The sequence below is a fragment of the Barbus barbus genome, assembly GCF_936440315.1.
Source record: "Barbus barbus genome assembly, chromosome: 35".
Lineage (NCBI taxonomy): Eukaryota > Metazoa > Chordata > Actinopteri > Cypriniformes > Cyprinidae > Barbus > Barbus barbus.
Genome location: NC_136763.1, coordinates 5,121,894 through 5,149,171, shown reverse-complemented (window position 1 = coordinate 5,149,171; position 27,278 = coordinate 5,121,894). Strand labels below are relative to the sequence as shown.

At 37.3% G+C, this 27,278-nt stretch overlaps 1 protein-coding gene across 2 annotated transcripts; it reads right to left on the bottom strand.

Moving 5' to 3' along the window:
- Positions 1 to 1,183: 1,183 nt before the first annotated feature.
- On the bottom strand, positions 1,184 to 27,278 carry LOC306855219 (solute carrier family 41 member 1). Of its 2 annotated transcripts, XM_079393736.1 has the most exons (12): positions 27,077 to 27,278; positions 25,353 to 25,518; positions 24,804 to 25,276; positions 20,259 to 20,366; positions 10,410 to 10,481; positions 9,414 to 9,558; positions 8,916 to 9,062; positions 6,603 to 6,750; positions 6,357 to 6,436; positions 6,103 to 6,237; positions 5,240 to 5,388; positions 1,184 to 4,519 (listed from the first exon to the last, which is right to left on the bottom strand). In XM_079393736.1, the coding sequence occupies exons 3-12, from the start codon at positions 25,266 to 25,268 to the stop codon at positions 4,334 to 4,336; spliced, it is 1,635 nt and encodes a 544-aa protein (XP_079249862.1). In that variant the 5' UTR covers positions 25,269 to 25,276; positions 25,353 to 25,518; positions 27,077 to 27,278; the 3' UTR covers positions 1,184 to 4,333. The 2 variants fall into 2 exon arrangements, with proteins under 2 accessions (XP_079249862.1, XP_079249863.1); XM_079393737.1 differs by having other exon boundaries at positions 24,804 to 25,518.

Here is a 27,278-nt window from a genome sequence, read left to right as displayed (position 1 = left end):
TATTTATAGTCCCTGGAAATATGTTAACTATGATATAGAAGGCTTTAGAACACAGGACGTCTTACTACTTTATAGGTGATATTATGTAATAGAAATAATCTTGTATTTTCTAATCACTGTTCTATTGTTTAGTGAAGGTCCACCCTAAACATCTGTCAGATGACAAAGACCCTCAGAGTGAGTTAGTGTGTCTAGTGTGTCTCATGCATCAGGCACATTGTGTTCAGAACCCTGCATTGATGTGCGGATGAAACTCTCAACAACATTCAATAAGAAAGAGAATTTAGAAAGGTACATAGAAACATCTTGAAACGTCCTTCTCCATCTGCACTTGGCCTCATTGCTCAGCGCAGGTGTTTATCCCTGTCCACTTTTATCCGTGTCAATCCCTATTATTCCTGTACCATTCTGACTCATGAGTTATGTGTCTAGATGATTCGCTGAAGTCTTCCTCTGCATTATGAATGATAAGAGTGGAACACTGTCTCCTCTCTGATAGTAGAGCAACATCTGAGTAACATGAGTAACTTCCAAATGCAAGGTCATGACGTCAAACTTTTACTTATCAGACAGTTATTATCCTGAGAATTCAGAAAAAAAAGTATCACATTTTCAACACTGATAATAATATTACTTGAGCAGCATATCAGCATATTAGAATGTTTTCTGAAGGATCATGTGGCACCGAAGCCAGGAGTAATGCTGAAAATTCAGCTTTGCATCTATCTATCTATCTATCTATCTATCTATCTATCTATCTATCTATCTATCTATCTATCTATCTATCTATCTATCTATCTATCTATCTATCTATCTATCTATCTATCTATCTATCTATCTATCTAATAATATTTGATGGTTTTACTGTTTTTAACAAATAAATACATTTATATAAACCCAAAAATTATTAGAATTCTGTTTTCCTTGTTTTCATTTTTTTTTTATTATTCAACAGACGTTATTTATTTGCACATGTGACCGTTCATATAATTAATAATTTGTCTGACTTGCAGTGTTTTTGCAGCTCAGTTTCAATAAACGCTGTCGTAAGCAGACATTTTTATCTATAAAAGCCACAGTTTGTTGATACAATTGACATATCAATGTTACTGTGATTTTTCATGATTTACTACTAAGCATGTGTGCCAAATAAAATGAAAACAGAAAAGCACAGGGCAGTTGTACGAATAAAATAATCTTTTATTTCCAGCAATTTACAAGTACCTTTGTTAGGTCCCCTTCAGTGTCAGATTGAAGCAGCTGGGGCAGAAATCAAAGAACTCAGATAACCAGTTACCATTACTAGCTGTACACTCTTGGATGATCTGGTAAGTTTGCTTTAGTCTTGCTTGAGAGGCTGGGATCTGATCCTCAAGGCCATCTTAACTCATGGAAGGTTACGTTTTCTTGTAGGAAGTTATATGCAGACTACAGATTAGAGGGAATATGTGACAAATTAGACAACCCAAGTAAATGTTAATTTCCTCTAAAACTCATGGGGATCTCAGTGGCTTTGCTTTGGATAACTTTACCACCGATACATGGAAGAACACAACAGATGGGATGATTTGTGTACACAAATCAACAGAATACAATATGAAAATCAACCCCATTAATTAAAAAAATCTCATAGAAAAATCAGAAAACCTATAATACCTATATGTCGAGCCTTGCTTGTGATTTGTTAAGGCATATTACGCTCAATTCACCGAACCAGATCGAGTGTGAGGTTTTGCTGGAATATTAGGCACCAAACTTTGATATATTTGTTAAGAAGAAGAAAAAAAAAAAGACGTACAGTAAACATCTCTACTGGTCCAATGCAAAGAAAAATGCAACAAAATGAAAAATAAACATTTATAGAATAAATATATTATTTACAAATAGCTTTGTCACATCTATAGAAATAAATAAACAAAGCCTCCCGTCCCCTGAAGAAATATTCACAACTATAGAGAGCTGTCATGGTACAATGGCAGCACCGGATCAGTTGCACAGTAATATTTGTGATGTTTGAATCCATAAACATGTCTGCACATTGGAGCTGCATGCTGTCCTTGCACAAGTGCAACCTCTTGTGGCATACTCTGACATTACAGTACATCTGATCTATTGTGACATTAAACGAATTAACACTAGAACTCGCCTTAACACACTTGCACAATTAAAGAATCAGACATTTAAGGACAGAAAACAAAGTGTACAGTAAAAACAAAGGGGGTATGTTTAATATGTCGTATATTATATGAAATGTGTGCAAATTAAGCGATGTTTCTAAGCAGCCCTTTAGTAATGGTAGGCTAACATTGATACACTGTCCATAACTAGAGGTCAGCTGCTTTATAAGGCCTTGCTAGTCATTAAAATATACATTAGTTTACTGTCAACTTCTGATTAGAGATTTTTATGGCTGAGAACTGAGGTACAGATTAGCTGCTAGCAATCCTGTTAGCCTTTCAAGTGTTTCTGAGTGGCATTAATCTCATAAAAACATTCAAAATCAAACCTCTCTTCTCTTTCGAGGAATTTAACCAAGCATGGCTTCAAATCATATTCAGAAAGCCAGTTCAACAGCTCTTTTTTTTAGCTAGCATGCAGTGGTACAGATGTCTAAATAGCCCTTTTTATTAGCATTTTTTGCATAATTCTACAGAAATACTTCAGACGTATTTTAAAAAGGCTTTTGAGGCAGAGCACATTTCACATTTCCTGTCAATGAGCAGGTGCTTTTTTCGTTTAAACTAACTGAATTCATCACTTCGATAAGCTTTGCGTTAAAACAAACAGGCTTAGATAGATTCCAAAATTGGTGTAGGATTTAACAAGGTTCTCTCAGACAATGCCAAATTTCACGAATAATTACAAAGAATTAGCAAGTAGCACATTGAAGCGTGACATAGAAAGACTGAAATGGTATTTTCTTGTAAAATATACTCCAGTAATCTTTGCTTTATTTCACAGCTTCGAAAAATCATTTTACAGTATAGTTTTAGAATGCCTTTTACAGATATTATGCAAAAATATAGCCTATCCATAGGGTCATTAAGCTATGAAACGGGCCTTTTCTCTTTTTAATTGACTGTGATAAGCGTGTTTGCCTCGAGTTTGCAGGCTCTGCATTTTTTGATCATGTTACTGGGTAATTTATTTTCTTTAAAGGAAAACGGCAAATAAAGTGCTTTGCAATGTATACTTCCTTTCAAATCAAATGACAATAATTTCCAGTTAATTTTGAACACTTTGTGTGCCAATTTAACTAAAACTCATAGAAACTCCAGTTCATTCAGAGAGGCGGAGCTTAGCAAAGGGTCAACTTTTATATATACTCTATATGATAGAATATTCATTGGGATTTGGAAAGCCTTTAAAAGTACATTGTCAAATTTGATTTCTGGTTTGATAAAAAGGGTCCTAACTGACATTTTCTAACTCACAGCCCTTAAAATAACCATCACTACAAATACATGAACTGTCCCAGTATTTTGAGTCCACAGAAGAGAGTTTGGAGATTAACGGATATGGACTTCACAATAACGGCCTGAGAAGCTTAATGCAATCTTACAGGCCTTTGACTGGGTGAAACTGTTGTGTACGTAACAGAAATGTACCTATGCAAATGAGGCAAAGTCTGATATTTTATCCTTTAGGTGTTGAGCGTAAACAACCCATCTCATTGCACAACTTGAGTATTTCAGGGATTTCAATTAAACAATAAAAGCACATTAGGTTACTATCTCTCTCTGTAACCATAAGCAGAGCTACTAAAGCAAATTTAGATCCTGAAAACGTAGCATTGCGTGTTAAATAGGGATTTTTTTCTATGCGTTTTACTTTATATGCATGTTTTAATTGTCAAAAGGTCCCCTTTGAGATACAGTCTCTGCTATTAAGTGACTCTTTCAGTCTCTAGCCTGAAATGTTATTTAGGTCACTCTGTGATGGTCCAAATATTTAGTTTATTTTTGTCTGTATTTGGCAAAGGCTGTGAGTGCCGCCATCAAATCACTATTTTGTAGCACTTGGTGATTTAGCATTCTATGTTCGTTTGCCTCTCGTGAAATATTTCAAGTTTAGGTCGATGTCATCTTTACATGCAGCCAACGCAACTGGCCGTAAAATCGGGCCGAACATCCCCATTGAAAAATAATGAGGATTGTTGTTCTCCCAGTAGCTAAACAACAACGAAATGACATATCAATACTAAAGCAAAATTGTCATCAATATAATCATGGTAGCCATAGTAGCCATAACAATATAGATATTATTTCTCTATGTGGCATTATAAATAAAGACGTTTGTGTTGCTTGGACAGAGTCAAAGGAAGCAGTGTGGATCAATCACCCACATCTGTGTCCCGATCTCCAATTAGCCACAGGATGTGGAAACACAGAGCCAGGAAGCCTGTCCCCAGCAGGTCTCCCAGGGCGGTCAAGTAGGGAATAGAGAAGTTGTCTGGATCCATCCCTCGACGCCACATCCAGTTTACCATCCAGTCTGCCAGGTACAACAGGATCACAACCTAGACGGAAAGACAAGACAATGTGTCAGCGGATGGAAAATATATATGCATATTTTTGAACATTTTTAAATAAATACATTTGTTTTGTGTCTGATATACACCATTTCAAAGTTTGGGGTTAGTAATTATTTAATGTTTTTGCATTTATAAAACTTGTGAAATATTAAAGGAACTGTTTTCTATAATACAATATTTTGAAATGATTCCTGTGATTTTCGGCATCATCACTCCAGGCTTCAGTGTCACAGAATCCTTCAGAAATTATTCTAATATGCTGATTTGCTGCTAAAGAAACATTTCTGATTATAATCAATGTTGAAAACAGGTGTACTGCTTTATTTATTTTATGGAAACTGTGTTTTTTTGGTGAATAGAAAGTTCAAAAAGCAGCATTTAGGTGAGTTAACTGTCACTTTTGATCATTTTAATGCTGGATAAAAGCATATCATTGTAAAATCTTACATACCCCAAACTTTTGAACGGTGATGTATTTGTAAATTGAATTCCATTTTTTCATGATAGTAATGAGAATTTAATGCAAAACCGTCTTAAAGATCTTAAAATATGTTCCTCATGAAAAGTACAATTATTTCCTTTTTGAAACATGACCCAGACATTTTTTTTTCACATGATTCACTCAAACTTCCCTCATGTAGGTCAGAAGCACAATAAAACAGTTGAACCATTTCCCTGTAATGAGAAACAGTTGCTCAGGTATACCTGAAGCAGAGCGGCGGCCAGATAAAATGCAATGAAGACAGAGGTGAGAGTGGTGTGTCCACCCTGCATAGAGTTAATAGTGTAGAGGAAGACCAGATGACCAGGAGCGACCAGGAGGAAGAGCACTCTGGCAGAACGTGCGTTGACACCTGATGAGAGAGTAAATGTAGGGCGAGTCAGTGTACATTGTTACAGGAGCATGACTGAAGTCATTAGCTACTGTATGCTTCCATACAAAGTTAAACTTATTAAACTTATGCGCAAAATTGGAATATCGCATAAAACTTTTGCGAATAAAGCACAGTTTCCATTCAGCTAGTTGAAGAGAACAAAATCGTCACTTCCTGAAAAACTGAATTTGCTTGTAGTAAGAGAAGGCACTGTTTATAATAATTTTTGTATACAATAAATTACGAGCTTCAGAGTGCGCAGATAATTCGGAGCCTGCTGTTTGGGCATGCATATTAATTATAACAAAACACTGACGAGACTTTGCTCAAGCGTTTTAGAATGACAAAACTAGCATTTCAGGTGCTTTTATGTCGTCTCATTGATAAGTTGCATGTCTTTTTTGATGCACAATAAGGAATTTATTCGGTAAAAGTGTTTTCATCGTAGTTTATGCGCATGTTTTCTTTATCAGGCTTAGTTGAACGCATCAGTTTTTATGCATATTTTTAGAATTTATGTACATCTTGGTGTTTCCATCCAGGGTTTTTTTATGCGATATCCTAAAATGCGCATAAAAATAAGTGGATGGAACCACAGCTATTGAGACACAATACAAGGAAATATGTAACTATCAATATTTAGTGATTACGTCTTTGCTAACAACAGGGCTGCTGTTTGTTTACATCGCTCACCTGAGCCAAAGAACGAGCTCCAAGGAGTGGGACATTTCTGTGGGACTGGGTTCGGCTCTGCTATGGGCAAGGCATTCATGTGCAGGTAGGTGGAGATTCGACTGGCTTGAACCGCCACCAGATTGCCGCCCACACCTGCAGCAGGGCAAAACAAACAAAGTGTGCAATGATCTCTGGTGTGTCATAGTGAGGGCTAGTAAACACAACCAATAGAAACACTGAATCATAAGATACAAGGAGATAAGGAGTCTCACCGTTGATGACGGGAGTGAAAACTGCCATTCCAGCAAAGTTAGGGTTAGATACTGTCTTATCCAGAATGAGGCCTCCAACACTGTTTCAAAAGAAGTCAAATCTAATTTTAACGACACAAAGATACCGCATCTGTGGTGTCAGGTAAATGATTGACATACTGCTGTCAGCCGCACACGAGTAATTCATCCATCATAAAGAGGAATGAGGAAATGGAGCATCTTTCTGTTAATCGGTGTGCTTCCTACCTGCTGATCGCCATGGCTATAATGACAGGCTCCCAGCCTGAGTACAGCACTTCCCGGGTGGAAGGTATCCGCCGGGCGATAAGTACCCAGATGGGTGTCAGGGCGACGAAGAAGGCACAGACCATTGGGTTGGCATAATCGTTGAATTCTGTATGGAAAAAAATGACATTTATTGACATAAATTTAATACATTTTCACAAGTTAGAAATGATACATATACACCTATATTTAAATTGAACATTAAAAATATATGTTATACATACTATAAATTAGGGCTGTCAATTGATTAAAATATTTAATCGTGATTAATCGCATGATTGTCATGAGTTATCTCGCGATTAATCGCAACTTAGTCACACATTTTTGTCTGTTCTAAATGTACCTTAAATTAATACTTTTGGTAATGCTTCTTTGATGAATTAAAGTATTAATTTAGTAAAAAACAAAATCAGACCCCAAACCTTTAGATGGTTGTTTAAATATAAATATAATGCACATATAATGTGCACATATAAACATACTGTATACATAGTCATGCTTATTCTTGGACATGCTTATTCTATTACACTTGCACTTTCTTCTTCTGTATTTTTAGCTTGAAAAAAGTAAAGTTACTCTTCTTTTTAAATCACCAAGTGTAACAACGTTCGTAGGTCGGGAAGAAGGAGGCGGGAACCGGCAAACATTTACGGATTTAATAATCACAATAAACAAACGTAAAAGTACAGCGGCAGCCCCTCACGGACGACTGCCGCACACAAAACACCAAATAATATCCAGGCCTGGTCCTCTCTCGTCTTCCACTGTCGTCACTCCTCCTTTTATCCTTCCGGAGCTCCTCCGTGGGACTCGAGACCGGTGAGTGTCGCAGGTGTCGCTCATTATCATTAACTCCACCGGCCTCGCTCCGTTCCCACGGCTCTCGGCCCCGCCCCACTCACCACATACCCCCATCGCCCCTCGCAGGCCGGGGGGTACCCTCGAGACTGCGCTCTACTCCCCCCCCCCTCCCCCTCCTTCCTGGGGGGGACCCGTCAGGGCGGCCGCGGCGTACCTGGGGGTACGGACAGACGAGGCGAGAGAAAAGGAGATGGAAGGATGAGGAGTGACAGAGACGAGAGAGGGGAGAGAGGAAAAAAAATAAAAATCGGTCCGGTTCCCGGACACACTGCTGGTTGGTCCTCAACCAGCTGAGAGGCTCTCACTCGCGGTGCCATGCGATGGTACTGGACCTCTTTGGTGGACGGCTCGACGCCCCGCCTCCTGGCGGACGGCGATGGCTCCTCCGGTCGAGGGCATCCGGTAGCGAGTCCCCCATTCCCTGCTCCTCCCCATCATGGCGGATGGCAGCAGGCTACGGCCACTCGGCGAATGGCGCCGACTCCTCCGCTCCCTCTCGGACGGCAGCCCCCCTCCTCGACCCAGGAGCACGGCAGCGAGTCTTCCGTCCCACCTGATGTTCCATCGCTCCAGCACCACCGTCGCCTCGGGCAGCCAGCGGCCGTCCCCGCTACTCCCTGCTGCCCGATCTCCTCAGCACCGCGATCCCCCTCAGCAGCGAGGGCTCTCTGACAGCGTGTCCCTCCTTCCTCCCGGGTTTCGGCACCAATGTAACAACGTTCGTAGGTCGGGAAGAAGGAGGCGGGAACCGGCAAACATTTACGGATTTAATCATCACAATAAACAAACGTAAAAGTACAGCGGCAGCCCCTCACGGACGACTGCCGCACACAAAACACCAAATAATATCCAGGCCTGGTCCTCTCTCGTCTTCCACTGTCGTCACTCCTCCTTTTATCCTTCCGGAGCTCCTCCGTGGGACTCGAGACCGGTGAGTGTCGCAGGTGTCGCTCATTATCATTAACTCCACCGGCCTCGCTCCGTTCCCACGGCTCTCGGCCCCGCCCCACTCACCACACCAAGCAAGTGTTGAGATGCCATTTTCTCCCTGACTGTGGCAGTTCCTCTGCAGAGCAAGTTTTATGATACAGAAAGTGCCAAAACATGGCTAATTAAAGATGAAACTGACTTTTGATATCTTCAGTTAAGACATGCAAATGTTTCATTTCAGGAGCTGCCAAGATAGTTTCTTATTCCTCCACTGAAGTCGACTCGGAAACAGAGGAAAGATAATTACGTTTCTAGGCCATTCAGTTCATCAGTTATCTGCTAAAATATATGTGAATCTACAAACTTTAGTGTGCCTGCTCATATATCTGCCTGCACTTGGATCACAAAATGCACTGACAGTAGATATCTGATTACGGCAATGTTCCCAAAGAGCTCAGCCAAAGAACTGAGGCGTCCACTCACCGAGCTCCTTATACAGGCCCGTACTGATGCCAGCCAACAGCGCCAGGGTGATCAGGTCACCGAGGCTGGCTGCAATGGGGGTGGCCACATTGTCTGGGTTGATGCCAACCTTCCTGGATGCAATGATAACCCCGATCATGATAAGACCTGGGCGGAAGAGGAGAGGAAAGATTTGTCAAGTTAGCGTTGAAATGGTGGAATTAGACATTCTTCGTTTTTGATACCTCCTGTTTGGAGGATATGTTTCCACTATAGTGATGAAATGAGACCTTAGAGCTGCTTTGTACTTCCAGGTTCAAAAACAAGCATAAGCTGCTACTCATCTCAGCTAGTATGTCTCTACATGGTTAATACGACAGATATTTTTTAAAAGTAACACATACAAAGCACATCATAAGGAAAGGAAAATGTTCCATGGATGTTAAAGTTTCTTCATAGAACCATTGATGCCATTAAAAACCTTTATTTTTAAGAGTGTAGATGTCACGATCCTCTCACCTAGCAGCAAAGAAGCGATGAATGCGGTGGCCACGCTGCTGGCACAGAGCAGGACGGCATGGCCCATCTTAAAATTGCCCTCTGGAATCCAGCCAAAAATGACTGCGGCGATGGAAGCCAGGAAGCCGACCACTGTGGCCTGAACCTGAAATCAGGAGACCTCTTTTAAACATCCTCCCACCCTCCTGAAGTTCAAAGTCTTCATGTCAAGTTTATTTTGTTCTCTTTCATCATTAGTGTACACATGCCATTATTGGGTTTAAGGGGCATTTCCAAGAAATACATCACCCAATCATTACATAATTGTTTAGTCAAGCATGCCGTCTGGAGTCAAACCTCATATGACATGTGACTCGGTGCCAATGACTTTTCACATTGCGCACAAATCTGACAAATCTTTAGGAATGACCATCCCGACTGTAAAGGATTCTTCTGAAACAGCTGCCTCGTTCGTTCATTTAATATGGACTATACAGCGAATGCTATATAGTTCAGTACATAAGATTTTGAAATATATACATTTGGACACAGCTTCAGTCAATACTACACACTGTGTATGATGCGCAGTGTTATTATTGTTAACTAAAATTATTAAAAATAATTTTCTGTAAATTAAAGCTGAAATAAAATGTAAATGTTAGTTACAAACTTAAATGAAAATGAACATTTAACAAACTAATAAAAATGACAAAAATCACTACAAAATGACTAAACTAAAAACTGATCTAAATAAAAATATTATAATAGTTTATAAATAATACTAAAATAACACTGATGACATTTCAAATCTGATGTGTCCCAAATAGCAAAAAAAAAAAAAAAAAAAGATTAATAATTTATTCAGATTCGAAAACTTAATATCTGGTAGGTATACATCAGATTTCATATGCTTATTTGCTTATTTCACGGTCAGATATGCTTGTCAAAGCCTTGTGAATTGAAGAGTTGGCATGTACATTACACAAACAGGATTGATATTTTTAGAAGGTCTCCAACCTGAATTAGTGCGAGGTTTCCCATGATCATTTTCCACATATCCTTGGCCGTGTCCATTTGTCCAATATTAGCCTGGTGAGAGGGGGGGGAAGCGAGAACACAGGAAGTCCATTTACAAATGTTCCCATTATAGTTTAACCACTGCACACTTTCCTCTGAGTGAACAACACTGATCTCACTTAAGAGTTTAGATGCATGTTTTTGTTTTTTGATCATACAGCTGATATGCTCAGAAAAGCTGCATGATTAGAGGAATCATTCATAGTGCGAATGGTGTAGGATGGGTTGCATGCTAAATAATCCTAATAATAGCATAGTTAAACATTTCATGATCCAGTGGATAAAACAAATCTCCGTCCTACATTCCCACCGGATATTCTGTTTCATTCTGAAATACACAAAGTACACTGCAGGAGATATTTCATGTTGTCTTCAAGAACCACAAAACAGATAGGATCATTATTAATCTGTGATCTTCCCATGAAAATGAAACAATGAAACATACATGGTAGGAAACATACATTTTGTTGGTGCTCAAGCGCCTTCGGTCCAGCTTCCACTAGAACAAACAGTGGTCAGTTCACAAGACAAAAGAGGGTTTGATGAGCTGGACAGATGCATCTTATCCTCCTCTCCCTACTTATCTCATCTCTCTCCGTACAGACACTAATGGCAAGTGGCTCTGGCCCAACAGAAGCTCTCCGTATCATGGGACGAGGCCTTTCCTGACCTGGACCCACTCTGATGGGACAAAACTACCTGCCTCAGGAGGATATTTGTGTCTTATGAAACAAAAAAGCCTATGAAAACAAAACGTTTTCTGGATATCAGCTCTGAGTCATCGATATGATAGCATACTAATCTGAAAAACAGCATATAACAAATCATGGGCTATTGCAATGTAATACTAGCATACTACCTACTGAGTACAACACTGCAGGATTATTATAGTTAAAGGGGTCATATGAAGTTTCATTTACATTTTTTTTGTAATGAAACTTCATATTTACATGTTATATTCCAAATAACATGACACAAATTTTACTTACGTTATACATTTTAGGTAATATAATCAGACTACTTTTTGATAACTTTTTACGTAACTTGTTTATCACATTGATTTAAATAGGATAACATTATACCATATTGATATTAATATGCAAAGAAAATATAATCCATTCGTTGTTATTAACAACATAAAGTGAATTAAGCATTACATTATGTCAAGGTTTCTCAAACTGGGTTCATGGGGTTTGTGAGTTTAATGAAAAGCTAAAGCTAATAATGAATTAAGTCACACAAATGTAAAATTAAAAGAAATAATTTTAAAATAACATCAATCAAAATAATACACTTGTTAAAAATGAAATTATTTGTTTAGCTGCATGCCATGTAGGTATTTTAGAAGGGAAAATTTAAAAGATTAAAAATAATTAGGGATAATCAATAAATTATGAATAAGTTATTGCTATTGTGTGAATATCAAGTAATCAATAAAAAAGTAACTGTAGTCTGATTATGAATATATTCAAATTTAATCTAATTACAAGTACTTAATTTTTGGACTGTGATTATGTAATCCAGATTACTAGTCCTAATATATAATTAACAAAAAAAAGGTATGTATGTATATGTACAGTATATGATAAATATGGTTTATTTGTCAACCTGGGAATTGAAGGTGCATTCAATCCTACTGCACTGTGGAGTATATTTTAGCAAAATGAGGTATACTGTAGCTATCTGGGTATTTCACATATACAGAAAAAGAAATGACATTTTATGCATAGAATACATATTGCAGATATGGTACAGTATGCTATTTCAAAATAAAAAAAAAACGGACAGGTCAAAATGTCCTCCTCAAAATTCCTATTTGAACGGTAAACACATCAGCACTACATGATGTCTGAAAAGGTACTAAAAGCCTAGTACAGCAGCCCAACACCAATGTGGAGGAACCAGTGGTCTTTCCTAAATGAGACAGGAAGTAGAATAGCCTAAGTACGTGGGCAGAATGCATTTCACAGAGGCTGACAGCCCAGCAGTCTCTTTTAGACATTCAGTGCACCTCACTGTAGCCTTTCATTATGTTTCTAAAGAGCTGTAGCACTTCTGAGCTTCCTGTGAACTTCACTGCTTAAAAAACTCAATTACACACTGCATGCATGACAAAATAAACCAGATTTGAACATATTCTGTAGAATATGTGCGTGCTTCTTGCCAGTATAAAAGTCGCTGCCAATGCAAGGGTGTTGTCTGACGTTTCTTTTGCCATTGCTAAGGTTTTCTACACATTTCTATGCAGTTGTTATACTGTAAAAAGTGATAAGTTGACTTAACTTATTTAAAATTATTCGATTTAAGGTAAAATTGCAACCTTTTTTATAATCAGTATTTTTTATATTAAGTCTGTTTTCTAGTAAAAATGTATAAACATCCTTCAAACAAGACACATTTACATGGAAATATAAATAATACATTTTCTTACCCTATTGACAAATCCTCACGAAATAGTTTTCAATTAATCAATCAAATAAATAAATAAATAAATATTTAGCGTCGCTATCAAATCACATTGTGTTTGAAGGACATTTAGATTTTTTTTTACTGGAAAAGACTATATATATATATATATATATATATATATATATATATATAATTTTTTTTTTTTTTGCAGTGTAACTATTTTTTGGGTGTTTTATTTCTCAACAGACAATCTCACTAAATTATGTTGAATAAATAAATAACAAAATAAATTCATGTTATATTAGAAATATATATTTGTTTACTTCAAAACAAGACAAAACATTGCATTTATTTGCAGAGTAACTAATTTTTGGTATGTTTTATTATGTAACAGGCAAATATATATATTTTTTTGCATAAACAAAAATAATTAAAAACATTGCAGAAATAAATATAATTTTAAATTCTATTTTATTTGAGTACAAATTTGATTGTTAATAAAAAATATTTAGCTTTCAAGTCAAATAATTCGCTGTATAACTAGTTTCATTACGCAACAGGCATAATAGTTTTTTGCATAAATATAAATAATAAAAACATAGCATAAATAGTTTGCTTTCAAGTAAAAGTACCTTGTTTGAAGGGTGTTTAGATATTTTTTAGAAAATTTATTAAGTTTTATTGCTCAACATAACCCCCCCCCAATCGGATCACTTCTAAACAATACTATTTCCTAAACAAACAGTGCAATTTGAGGCAGGATGCATTACTGGCAAAGTTTAATTCTCAGAGTTCAGGGTTTGTTCAAATCACTAACCCTAAGCGTTAACACTAGTAATAAAACAGCCACTTAAAGCCCCAATAATCGATTTTGCGTGTCTACAAATGATTGTAGTCCATTTAGTGTTCACCAGAAGGAAAAACATCAATTCTTTCTTTTTTCCTGCAATCTAATTTCTGTTGTAACTCAAACTACAATAACAGCAAATCAGCTTGTGTGCGTGCATGCACTGGGCCTCCATGAGGCAAAAGGAAGGAGCTCTTGAGTCGGTGCCAACTGCCTGCTGCTCGCTGAGGTGACCCCACTCCGGCGGTCAGAGCGATTCTTCCGCACTGCGTCCTGCCTTGTGTAGCGCTCACACACACAGCATGAGGGGGGAACACAGCTGGCTCGGCTACTTTCACTGCTCATGCAAGGTTAAAAAATAATTCCCCAAAACTTAGAATACTGTCATTGTTTACTCACCCTCATGATATTAGAAATATTTTGAAGTATGTTTATGTGTGTATGTATACAGGGGCGCCTGCAGGATTTCTTCCGAGGGTTTTTTATTTTTGTGTGTGTGTTTGTGTGTGTGTGTGTGTGTGTGGGGGGGGGGGGGGGGGGGGTTGTATGTAATGTAGAGTGATTATATTTTGTTTCGTTTTTTAAAAAGTTAATTTATAAAAACGTTTGGAGCACTTTTTGTTCGTTAAATTAAATACATTTTTTACATTTAGCGGCAGACAGTGAGCTGATCATAGCCTATGTTTGATCAATTTAGCCTTCTCAAATCATCATGATTGGCCTAAAATAAAATCTATAGATATAAACAGTTCAAGCATATCACAATGTTAGTTTAAATGTTTGGACTATATAAATGTGCGCTAGGTGCATATCTAATCGTTTGTGTGAAGAGTGGAAGCTGAAGTGCACTTTGCAGGACATGGAGGCGCCAGAGAGCTCACCTGCATTTTTTTCTTGATAGTGGAAACAACTTAAAATACGCCGTAATTTTTGCTCATAAAAGTAAGAGTAATACATCATTCGCAACTGTAAAGGGTCTACTTTTATTTGTGTGCATTCACAATATCAATAATACCTTGTGCTTTCATAAAATAAATAGGAAAGCAGAGGATGTGCTTGCCGTCTCGTCTTGAACAGGAGCGCTTCACAATGATGAACCGAAACCGAATTGAGTCACAAATATGATAAATATTTTAAATTACTACAAAATAATTCAAATCGAAAACAAAAACTTTTTCATTATGTCATCCGTAAAGATGCATTTCTCTCTAAAGGCACATCCAATGAGTCATTTTTCATCACCGTTTAAAATATAAAAATAAGGAAAAGCCTAAAACAGATTTTTCTGTTTTTTATATTGCTCTGCTCTGAATACCTTAAAATGTTAAGGATTTTCTGCAATGCAATTTTGTCTGATATGTGAATTATTAGCCTATTTTTTAATCCATGCATTCTAGATGATTTTAAAGAACTTTTCACTATAAATTTTACGGGTAGCTTGAATGTAAATCATTGTCATGAATTCGTTGTATTCCCGTTTGTAAAATAGGCTGCAAATGAATTGTTGTTTACCGATCTCATGAAAGTGCGTGTAGCATGATTTTCTGTTTCTATTTGGCGTAATGTTTATAAGCAGAAATTGACTTTGGCATGCAAAAGATTGATACATTCATTATTAATGGCATGGTTGGTTCAGTCGACAGAATACGGGACACACGGGCCTATAATTTACTGCTGAAATGCTTGCGGGGCAAATCTCAGGTCAGTCTGAGCGCTCATGGTACGCACAGTGCGTACAGCCGTACACCTGCAGGAGCCACTGTATGTATATATGTATGTATTGCATTTCGTTGCCTTGTTACATGTGCAATGACAATAAATTGAATCCTATCCTATATACACACACACACACACAAAGTGTATATATTGCAGTGTTAGTATTTTTTGGGATGTTTTATTGCCCAACAGATGATTTTTTGCAGTATAAGTATGACTTGTTCACAAATTGGATATGAATAATTGGCTTCGCCAGAGGGACAGAATAAAAGTTACATTATTTTGATCTTTCCTCACATAAAGCTATTATATGACTTCAGAAGACTTGAAATAAATCACACTAGCTGTATTTTTATGATACTTTTATGGCGCTTTTGCGATTTTTTTTGAGCGTGAACAATCTGCCTAATATCAGACTTTTGCGCTTCACGGAAATAATAAAATAATACAAGACTGGAATAATATGTGGAATCTATGAGTGAATAATTTTTTTTTCATTTTTGGGTAAACTATTCCTTCAACAGGCTGTCGCTTACTGATAAGCGGGGGTCCGAGCAATGATGATATGCTTTACGCAAATCACTCTATGCAAAACACGGCGGTGGTCACGCACACAAGACTTCTACAAACGATAAACCACACACTTCTGAGGCAGACATGGGAGGAACCTCTGGCAGAGGCAACGGTTGGAGACACGTAACGTTTAGTCTGGTTTTTAGTCCACAAACTTAGATAAAGGCAGAGAGCCAGATTAGGTGCTTTGTGCTGTAGAAACAAGATACACGTTTATGTGACCATTACCATTTTGACAAGCAAGCTGTCAAGCGAGCACAGAGTTTACGGGATGTAATACTTAATAGGATCAAGAGCTAACACCCTCTGACTTAATATTACTGGAACACTGTATAGAGAGCGGTTAGTCACCTTCCAGGCATTGTGCAATGACACAAGACCAACAACACATTTCAGAACTAACTACCTAATAGTTCAAAATAGCTAGAATCAGAAACAAAATTCAGCTTTATTTTTTAAACATCCAATTTTACATCATATAAAGGTAAAGTTATAGGCAAAATTCAATAAGCACAAAAAATCAATATAATAATAATAATACATTAATATGCTCTATTATGCTCACCAAGGCTGCATTTATTTAATCAAAATACTGTAATACAGTAATATTGTAAAATATTATTGCAATTTAAAATAACTGTTTTCTATCTGAATATATTTTAAAATGTAACAATAATAGAGCGGTGCTGCTTTATTTATTTATTTATTTATTGTTTTGAAACTGTGATACAACTTCACAGGACACAAAGTTCAAACAACAGCATTTACTTAAAATGGAAATATTTATAAACATTATAAATGTCTTTACTGTCACTTTTGATCAATTAAAAAAAAAAACAACTACACAGACACAAAAACAAAACAAACTTGTTTGTGGCCATGTTGACAAAATAGAATTTAGAAAATATACACATTTAGAGTGTTTCTCTTCCAGAAAAATGGGCCACAAATATTGAAGGCATTATGCAGTCTCTTAAGCTTTGTCCAATAAAATTCTCACTAATGCCACTTGCCACATAGTAGCAAATCATAGCTATTTAAAAAAAGGGCAAACCTTTTGAAAGCTATTTTTAAAAAAGTACAAGCCTACGCCAAGTTCCTGTTGCAATAGGAAATACATTGACAGGGGACTGAAACATTTGATAGGCTATTCAAATGGGTCAAGTTTGTAATACTCCAAAAAGACCCACAATGAGATGAGCAAAAATCTACACCGACTATGAAAAAGAGGAATAATTTTCAAAGGCAAGAAACAAAAAAATGAAAAATATGGTCATGTGGGTCTAATTTATGTTTGAAGTAAGAGCATTAGAAACCGACAGTGTTCTTAATCTGCTGATAATTAGCAGCGGCTCGGAGAAACTGAGCACTTAGTGTAGATTTACAGCACTCAGATGACCTCAAGGCCGCGGGCTTGATACTTTCTGTTCACCTGATTACTTATGAATCACTGGATGATTCCAGCAAAAAAGGCAGATGAACTTTCCCCGAGTGAGGGTTTGCAACTAATTTAAAGTGTTTAATGAGGTATGTAATTACAAGGAACAGTTTAAAGGTACAGTTCACCTAAAAACAAACATGTTCACATTATTGACTGACTCTCATGTCATTCCTACACCACATTATTTTCTACAGGGCTAAAATGACATGAAAATTAGCAAATGATGACTAAATTGAACTTTGGGATGACTAATTATAGTTACTTTAAATCATTGCTCTCAAAAATAATGAAAAACAATGTCATCACAGCATTGCTCCCAGATTTAACCAGCTATCGTGGGCTGCTTAAGGATGTGTTATGATTAAACGTAATCGTGTGGCGAGAGCTCAGAGAACCACTGCCCAAAAGAATGTCTGGCTTTGCCACAAACCTGGCACATCCACGTCTAGCTGAGACACTAGCCGAGTGTAGGAGCTCCGAGCGAAACTAAGGGAAGTGCATGGTCATGTGGTTAACAGGATTAAAATGATATTAATTTGACCATAGTGTTGTACATGATGTCCTATTAAGCTCTCAGAGAATAGGGCACGGTTCAAGTTATTACCCTACTTTTAACATACTGCAGCGAAGGACAATGAAGCATTGTGAAAATGTTTAATTTTCACATTGGTGACAAAAGAAAACGAGCAAACAAACGTACTTTTCACATATTCTGAAGAATATGCACTGCTCAAAAGGGGCGTTATATTTTTTACAATATTTTTTAAAGTCTCTTCTGTTCACCAAGGCTGCATTTATAAAATTATGCATTAAAAACTGTAATGTTTGTGAAATATATGTAGTGTTTTCTAGGGCTGAACCAGAATATTCGATTATTCGAATATTCGTTGGGTGGGTTGGCATTCGATCTTCAATTTTTAGATTCGAATATCCTTTTTTTTTTTTTTTTACACCTGGCATCCCCCGCGAAACGGTTCTCAACTTGTCCGCCTGGCTGAACATCTGCACCAGCCAATGAAAGACGTTCGTGCTGACCTATAGCATATACGAGCCCGCTTATATTATGAGCGCGCTTGCTGCACATCTACATTTGAAATAATGAACTTAAGCGCGCAAAAGACGCGACATGTGAACGGACCCTCTGCTATCACAAAACCGAATGCGATGCATGCGTTTTCTTTCTGTCAACTGTCCCGAGATGCGAGCGAAAGTCTTGGGTCAGCGTGCTGTAGCTCTTGTAGTGCAGACGAGATGCGCCGATATGAAGCCGCTTTGAGACCACAACGAGAGTGAAAGAGAGAAGACGCGGTCCAGCTGAATCACTCACGCTGTTTTCAAATGACTGATTTAATCTGATATTTTGTGTGGATTTATTTATTCATCTAACCTACATGCTATATTTAATAAATGTTTGCAAGATTTTCCCTCATTATAAACTCGAAAGCTGCGGGAATGAGTAAAACTATGCGATATGCCTACACACAAATTCAGGACCTGATTAAATATAATTCTATTATACAGAGATTAAAAATATATATGTAAAATAAAATTCCATGACTTTTACTAAACTTTTCCAGGTCTAGAAATGGCTGTTCGCTTCCGGCTCGCTCTGTTAGTTTATTAAATGTTTATTAATTATGAACGTGTTGCATGTCCATATTGCACCAAAATGCAACACTGCACTCCCTTGGGTCCGCAGCAACACACCTGCCGCGTGTGAAGTCATTGGATGAACGTTTCTCGACACAATAAAAATGCAAACAGGCAGACAGACGCACAGAGATTCCTGCCTTTATTAGAGAGAAGAATATGTTCAGCCCCTCCCTCCGAAGCTTCGAATATTCGGTGTTGATTCCTATGGAAGCTTCGAAGCTCAAAAAATGGTATTCGGACCAGCCCTAGTGTTTTCTACTTTAATACATTTTCAAATGTAATTTATTCCTGTGACCAAAGCTGAATTTTCAGCATCGTTACTCCAATCTTTAGTGTCACATGATCCTTCAGAAATCTATTATGCTGATTTGCTGCTCAAGAAACATTTCTCATTATTATCGGTAATGTTTTGTGGGAAGTCTGACATGTTTTTATCCAGGATTTTTTGATGAATAGAAAGATCAGCATTTAATAATTTTGTAAAATTATAAGTGTCTTTGCTGTCACTTTTGATCAATTTAATGCATTCTTGCTGAACAACAACAACAAAAATAATATTCTGACTGACTCCAAAAATTTGAGCAGTAGTATAACGGTGGTCATTGCCAGGGCATTGCTAGAGTGTTTATACAAGCAAGTTGAAAGAGAAAGACAGTTTTATTATTAGCCTGCTAAAAATTGTTTGTCTCTTGAATTAAAAGTAATAGCACATGTCTCATACATAAAGTACCAAAGGCTCATTATCAAAATACTCTAATCCCAGGTATACCAATATTTTCCTTCAACTGAGAATATTAATGCATTCATTCTGACAGCAGGAATAATTCTTCATATTTCAAGCTGAAGTTACATAAAACTCAAACAAACCTGAAAGTTGCACAAAGTATTAGTCACCATCCAGACAAAAGAAAGAATACAATGCAAGTGAAATTGCGTCATGAAACTCAGATAAGGGTTCAGTATGATTTTAACATCTGTGATATGACGTCAATAAATATGCTTGAGTACATAGTTTTCCCCAGCATTTTCATCATTTTTATCTGCATCTTGTGCTGACCTAAAGAATACACAAGCTATTTATGCTCAAAAAAATGACTGAATCATTCCCATTGGAAAGCTCCTGTGTTAAATTTTATGCTAAAGAACTTACCGAGGTAGACAGTCTGGATGCAAGGGTCATCTCCAAGTTCCCCTTCAGGCCCAGGAGAGCAGGCACCAGGATAAAGACTTCAGTCACCTCTGTGAATACTGTCCAATGCTATTGAGAAAGAGACCCTTTTTAGTTCAAACATTCACTGAACATTAAAGTCCAACAACAGCTAGAGATCTTCTGTAAACTACGTTGGAAGTAAAGCTGTGAAAATGGATTTTTATTTAAATGAGATCTGTTTGCTATCTCTCGCTTTTGATCATTAGCTGCAATTTGATAGTCTGTTTTATGGAAAATTTGATTGAACCTAGTCTACTCAATGGTGAAATGAATTTACAAGGTGCTAAAACTTAAAAACAGAAAAAAAGTGTGATCATAGTAGAGACACTCCATAGAGAAAGTTTAAAATCTGAATTATATGTCCTAGAAATCCATTACATTAAATAGAAGCAATTGTGATATGACATGTTTGCCATACCGTCCACACCAAATATGAACTAATTTTCATTGTATAGCTCTGCAGTCTTACTGCATGTCAACAATCGACTTGTTTTTAATGATAAAATCTCTGAGCTTATCATCTAAAGTTAAATTCAGGCCAATTTTAGATCTACTGATGCCTTGGTCCATTTGAACCTTTTCCAAGTATCTGACTTGAGACGTATGAAGTTGATGACTCCGGTAACTGGCAGGCAGTTTATTTCCATTAGGCTGCGTGCCTTAGATGCAATGCAGCAGCAGGCAGTATAGATCAATACATAGAAGGAGTGCTTATCTTTAGACTCATTCCCACTGGTGCACAGCAATTACAGGCCTGACACTGACTAGCTAAATCAATTCTAGCATCTTGTCAGCACATGGAGAGAGCGAGAAAGCATGGCGGGCATCGCTAACGTAACGTTGAAGAAAAAGCGAATGGTAAACATAGCACAACAACACAAAATCTTCTACAAATAGCGGCAAAAAGCACTAGTTAAAGCGTTCGAGTGGCGCAGCTTCCAGTGGGTGGGTTTTAATGGCTGTTTCTTTTTCCTTGAGTCTTTGGCAGTGCAGGGGCCACTTTTAAAAAAGGACAAACATCAATTGGGAGCTGGCGCCCAGCCACTTTGTCTTTGGTTCCCTTTGACTGAACCTCCTCTACTCTGTCTATTTCCTTCCCCCAGTACGATGTTGTCTTCAAGCAACAGCGCAGCAGCAATGCCTCCAAGGGTTCTGCGAACTTGACGCACAGCAGTGCAGGCATGCAACCGAAGGAGGGGCTCGGATTGCAGGATTGTGTAATGTTGGCTGGCAATGCTCCTCGGTTCCAGCACCTTGGTCTCCAAGGCTCAGTGTGTTAGGTCACAGAGGAATTCTAAAGACACTCTACCAACCTGGGTTGTGTTTAACACCGGTGAACACATGCTATGATTTTCAAGATAGTTACTCAGTTACTCAACCTCATGTTGTTCCAAACCTACACTCTTTAAAATTAGGTTCCTAAAGGGGGTTTTCACAGTGATAACATAGAAGAACCATTTTGGGTTTCCCAATTAGCCTCTCAGCAGAAACTTCTTAAAAGAGACATATTTTCTTAGTGTAATGTACATTTTAAGAACCTTTTTCCACTATAAAGAACCTTAAGTGGTTCCATGTATGTTACAGGTTCTTCGTGGAACCATAAGTGCCAACAAATAACTGTTATTCTATAGAGTGTATGACTTTCTTTTCCTCTGTGGAATACAAAAGAAGATATTCAGAAGAACGTTAGGGTTCATTTACTTTTTTTTAATACCTTCTTTTGTATTCTGCGGAAGAAAGAAACATGAGAGTAAGTTAAGTCTATGGGACATAAATTGAATTAGTCTGCTCAGTTAAAAAGTAAAAACAACAAGCCACATAATTTGAGGCATGATTTACTGTGTCCATAGCACAGACAGTGCTTGTTATGGTTAACTAAAACTAATAAAACTTATAAAAATAGTTAACTATTTAAATAGTTAAAATAGTTTTTCATATAAAAATATGAAATTATATTACAGCTAAATATTGAAATATAATATGTGTATATACACACACATACATACACACACACACACATATATATATATATATATATATATATATATAATAACTAAAGCATATAACAAATTAGTAAAATTTATAAAAATGAAAAAAAAAAACTGAAAATATATTTGAAAAAAGCTAATTCAAAATATTAATAAATACCTGAATACCTATAAATGTGTAACACTGCAATGTGGGATGAACAACACAGAGGGATAAATAAAAATAAATATGTAAAGGATGTGAACACACCCTAAACCCAGGGTGCCAGGTTGGAACTGAACTCTACAGGACAGGGCCTCCCTGCCCTAAATCCTAAGTTATATTGACACTAGCCTTAGTAGCGTGGCTACATATTAATTTCAAATCTTACATGTTAACTCTTTAAGGAACTTAGATGATTTATAGCAGTTTAGCAAACAGAACAAGTCATTTGTTTGATCTTTGAGACACTAGGAGAGAAAGGAAGCACAATTTTGGCACCTGTTCCTGTCCACAGTTACTCTACAGGACATCTGGCACAAAACTCTAAATCAGTCAGTTGCACTTGTGAGTCATTGAAGACAATGATATGATCAAACATTAAACTGAACTACACAGAAATTCGCTATAAGATCTCAGTTGATGGAAGGTTAGAACAGGACAGGTTATGTTGTCTGTCTGCATTGAATTCTATCAAAATGAGATGACGGTGGATGTGGTAAACCCTAACTGCCTTCCTGTCAGGCCTTAATGTTTAGTCTGTTGTCCTTGTGGTAAAAATAGTTTTACACATTCAGACTTCAGCCCAAACAGCTAGAGCTTTCTAGCACAATACATTCCACATCAGCTGGGTAAAAGACAAAATCACCAAGTCGGCTGAAAAACAAGTTTTCATGCTGGTTAAGACTACAAAAGGTGTGGAGCTCTGGACTGTATTATGTAGTCAAGTAAAACCTCATGGCTTCTACAATGCTGTACTTGAATAACAACTAGTGTATTCTCTTTCACAATTGGTTATAAAATGACCCTACACCAATCCACAGGTCTACACCCTTTCCTCAAAAAACAACAATAAGTAATAAACTCTTTGGATTTTTAAATATGTGATTTCTATCTTTCACAGGAGAAACTGAGGAAGTGAGGTAAGTATTACATGGAACAACACGCCTCTTCAGAGACTCTGTACCCACAATGTTTTTGGAAAACCCCAAGCGGTTAACCATTTTTGCATCTACCAGGGTACAACAGGAAGTCGTATTGTATCTGTAGAGTAACTTTTTTCCTGTAGGTAGTACAGATTACCCACTTAACACTCTTAAAAATAAAAGTTCTTTTTTGGCATCTATGGTTCCATACAGTGTTGGGTGTAACTAGTTACCAAGTAATTAGTTACTATAATTGAATTACTTTTCCCTATAATTTACATCATATATAAATATATTTAATGTATAAACGTTACATATTTTTCTTAAATGTATAAATGCATGTGTGTGTGTATATATAATATTCTTCACACTAATAAAAATGGTTCTTTTAAGAACTTTTTTTGGGGAACCTAAATGGGATCTTTTATGGTATCGCTGACTGATGCCTTTATCTTTATTGGACTGACCTTAAAAAAATATGTACAACCTGTCAGCTGGGATGTGCTCTTTATTTTTAAATAGACCAACCATAAAAACACACATGCAGGAAGTTCTATCTATCTATCTATCTATCTATCTATCTATCTATCTATCTATCTATCTATCTATCTATCTATCTATCTATCTATCTATCTATCTATCTATCTATCTATCTATCTATCTAATGCATTTTAGTGGCAATTTGTCACTTTTTGAATTTGAATTTGTCCTCTTCATGAAAATCAACACTACTACACCCTTCCACATGCTGTTAGGGGCAACCCTTAGCGTGGAACAGCACATGTTCACAGCTTATTTGGAAAATACCTGTTTTCTGAACAGCGTCTGACATGCTCTGTTGTTCTTAGTACCAGGTAGCATTTGAAAAACCCTGACTGATGGCATTCTGCCAATGGCATCACAAGCATGCAAAACCTAAGAATGAGTTTTACTATAGCATTTTAACATTTATAAAGGTTATGCTTCAATAGAGTGCTTCTTTTAACAGAAATAAGATGAAAAATACACTCATAAAAATAAAGGTTCTTTATTGGTTCTATGAAGAACCTTTAACATCTATGGAATCTTTTCATTACATGCACAAAAAAAGAAAAAGTTTCTTTAAATTATTAAAATGTTATTTACACTTAGAAAAATGGTTCACTGAAAGGTTTGTTTTGGGAGACCAAAATATGACAAAAAAAAAACTCTATTAGAACCTTTATTTTTAAGAGTGTACTTAAGTCTCTTTGGATAAAAAATAGCTGTATTCCAGAATTTGCAATATGAAATATTCAAATATATTCCAATATTATGATCTTTTTTATTGATTTAATTGATTGATTTAACTCTGTATTCCACATTCAACACCAAGCAATTGGGTTTTACTCACCTGAACAATGTCCAGAACCATGCCAGCTGCAACTGTCCCAAACCCTGCCAGCAGGAAAGGGAACAAAACCTGGAGTCCAATAGAAAAGGATGTTTCCTTTAGTGGAGCCGGCGGCACCGGGCTTTGGTCCGTACTAGTGTCATCGCTTTCGTTGCTTTGGCTGGCGTTCTCCAGGAGCGCGTCCTCTTCCCTCTGGCCCTTTGCGTTGGCCCGACAGTCGAGGACCACCATGTCCGGCCGCTCGTTCTCCTGATCACTGCGGTCCGGTATGGAGGTCGCCTCTGTGAGTTCATACTCCCCGGGGGTCTGGGGCACCTCTTCGGGGATGTCGGGTAGTATAACCGGATGGACCGACCCGTTGGAGTGGTGGAACGCTGGCAGCGCCACCTCTTTCTTCATCTCTATCCTTTCCGTTCCAGCGGACATGTCGGACAGTTTGTCTTGATCTTTCGACCAGAGTACCATGCGGAGGCCTTAGGATGTAAAGTGTCAATTAAGAAGAAATTAAGAAGCTTGATGCTCTTACTTGAGTTTAGATCAGCCGTTCACCTGATCTCTGGAGATAGTTTATCCCATTCAAGACGGCTGGTGCTGATGAATGAGTCTACAGGTCGAGGAAGAGAGGCAGGTGCGTTCCCCGTCTCCAGGCTTGTGTAAGATCCTGCCTGAACTTGGGTAGCATGCAAATTACGTTCCCCATTCAAAGCAAATTTTCCTTTAAGACATAACAAAAGAAAGCCACATGTTAGTCTGTGTGCAAAAAAAATTATTAAAAAATCCAAGTGAAATATTCTTCGCAAAGCTGATGTCTCACAAAATGTCCCATAAAAACCAGACAAAAGGGTTTGAGGGTTGTAATGAACATCCACTGCAAGAGTCTCTTGGAGGCACACGGCTAAAACTTTCTAACCAGCTCTGGGCAGTTGGAGGGCTGGAGATGTCTCACTTTACACCACGTGGTAAATTGTTTTTTAAATGTATTTAAAGGTCTCTGGAGCCAGGGTAATGTTACAACTCAATGCCTGAGTTTGATAAGGTCGACATGTCACCTGCCAAAGGGTAGAACATCTATTATAAGTTCCTAAATTATTTTAGCTCTTAAAAAATCTGCTTTCTTCAGTTTCGTTCAGAAGTCATTGTAAACTTTGAGATAGCCTGTCAACCTACTAAATTGAAAACTTAGGTTTAATTGCTGCTTTAATTGTAATTAAATGTGCAGTCATAAACTCATTGTTATGCAATAACTTGAGAGGATAATAAAGTTACAATTCTGAAAACCCATAAACCTGACTAGAAGAGTTCATACACTCATAGAGATGTCTATAAGTTCATAACTTAATACATTGAAAACTTAGTTAAACTAGATAGATAGATTGGACAACGACTTTTGTTAAATACAGTTTCCATAAAAAACACTTTTTAGTCACTTTCCGCCGGACGTAAAAACCTCAAAAACCGACTCTGACGTGATATAGGCTACTTTTAAGTTGACGAAACTTTCAGGCGATTCTTCAGAGAAACAAGCACCCAGAAAAGTGTTTTCGGCACGGCAGAAGGAAGAGAGGATACGAGCCAGCAACAATTTGCTCATTACCTCCACACTGAAACAAAATCCCTATTTAGTAGTCCGATCAAATCCAGCGCAGCATGGCACGACGTAAATTAACACGCTTCGCTCTGCATCAACACCTCGCTCGCATATCCCTCAGTAAAAAACGTTTATTCTGTTCATTTAAGACTCATTCTAAACTCAGACACTGGAACATAGTGCGAAAATACCTTTTTTAGGGCCAAACGGTACAAAGTTGTGTAAAAGTATCTGTCTCTTTTTAAAAATCAAAGCTCTGTGGTGCACTTGAGTTCATGATGGTTTCGTTAGAAAGTTCTTTAAAACATATTTTCTATATAGGATCAGTGGTCTGAGGTTTGTAGTTCTTTAAAGATAAACTAGAGTATAAAGTTCTTTCTGGAACTGTCAAAGATTCTGTTTTAGGTTCTGATTGGAACCTTTAAATTTAGAATTTTAAGGGTTTAAAAAAGGATAGTTTTTAAAATAGGCTAGTTTAAACACTCAGTGTATATTAGACCATAACTTAATCAAGTGTCATTTATGGCTTTACAAGCACATCACTGGAAGAGCGCTAATGCATTATTCGCATATTTTGCAAATGAACAAAATAAATAGCCTAACAAATTACAGTTAAACAGATGTTATAACAGGTAACAATATGGTATTAAAAGACCCAGGTTAATTAGTAACATCTTGCGCCTACCTTGAAAAGAAGACACTAAAATGCTCAATGCGGACCTGCGGTCATTCTCCCGTCATTCAGGCGGATCTCGAGCGCTTATCTATGGTTATGGAGCCGGACCGAGATTAATCAGTAACCTCTCGACTGAGGCTATCAACTCTGATCCGTTACATTGTTCCATCTGACTCGGGCTCGATCCTGCGCATCTATATGACAGGAGGAA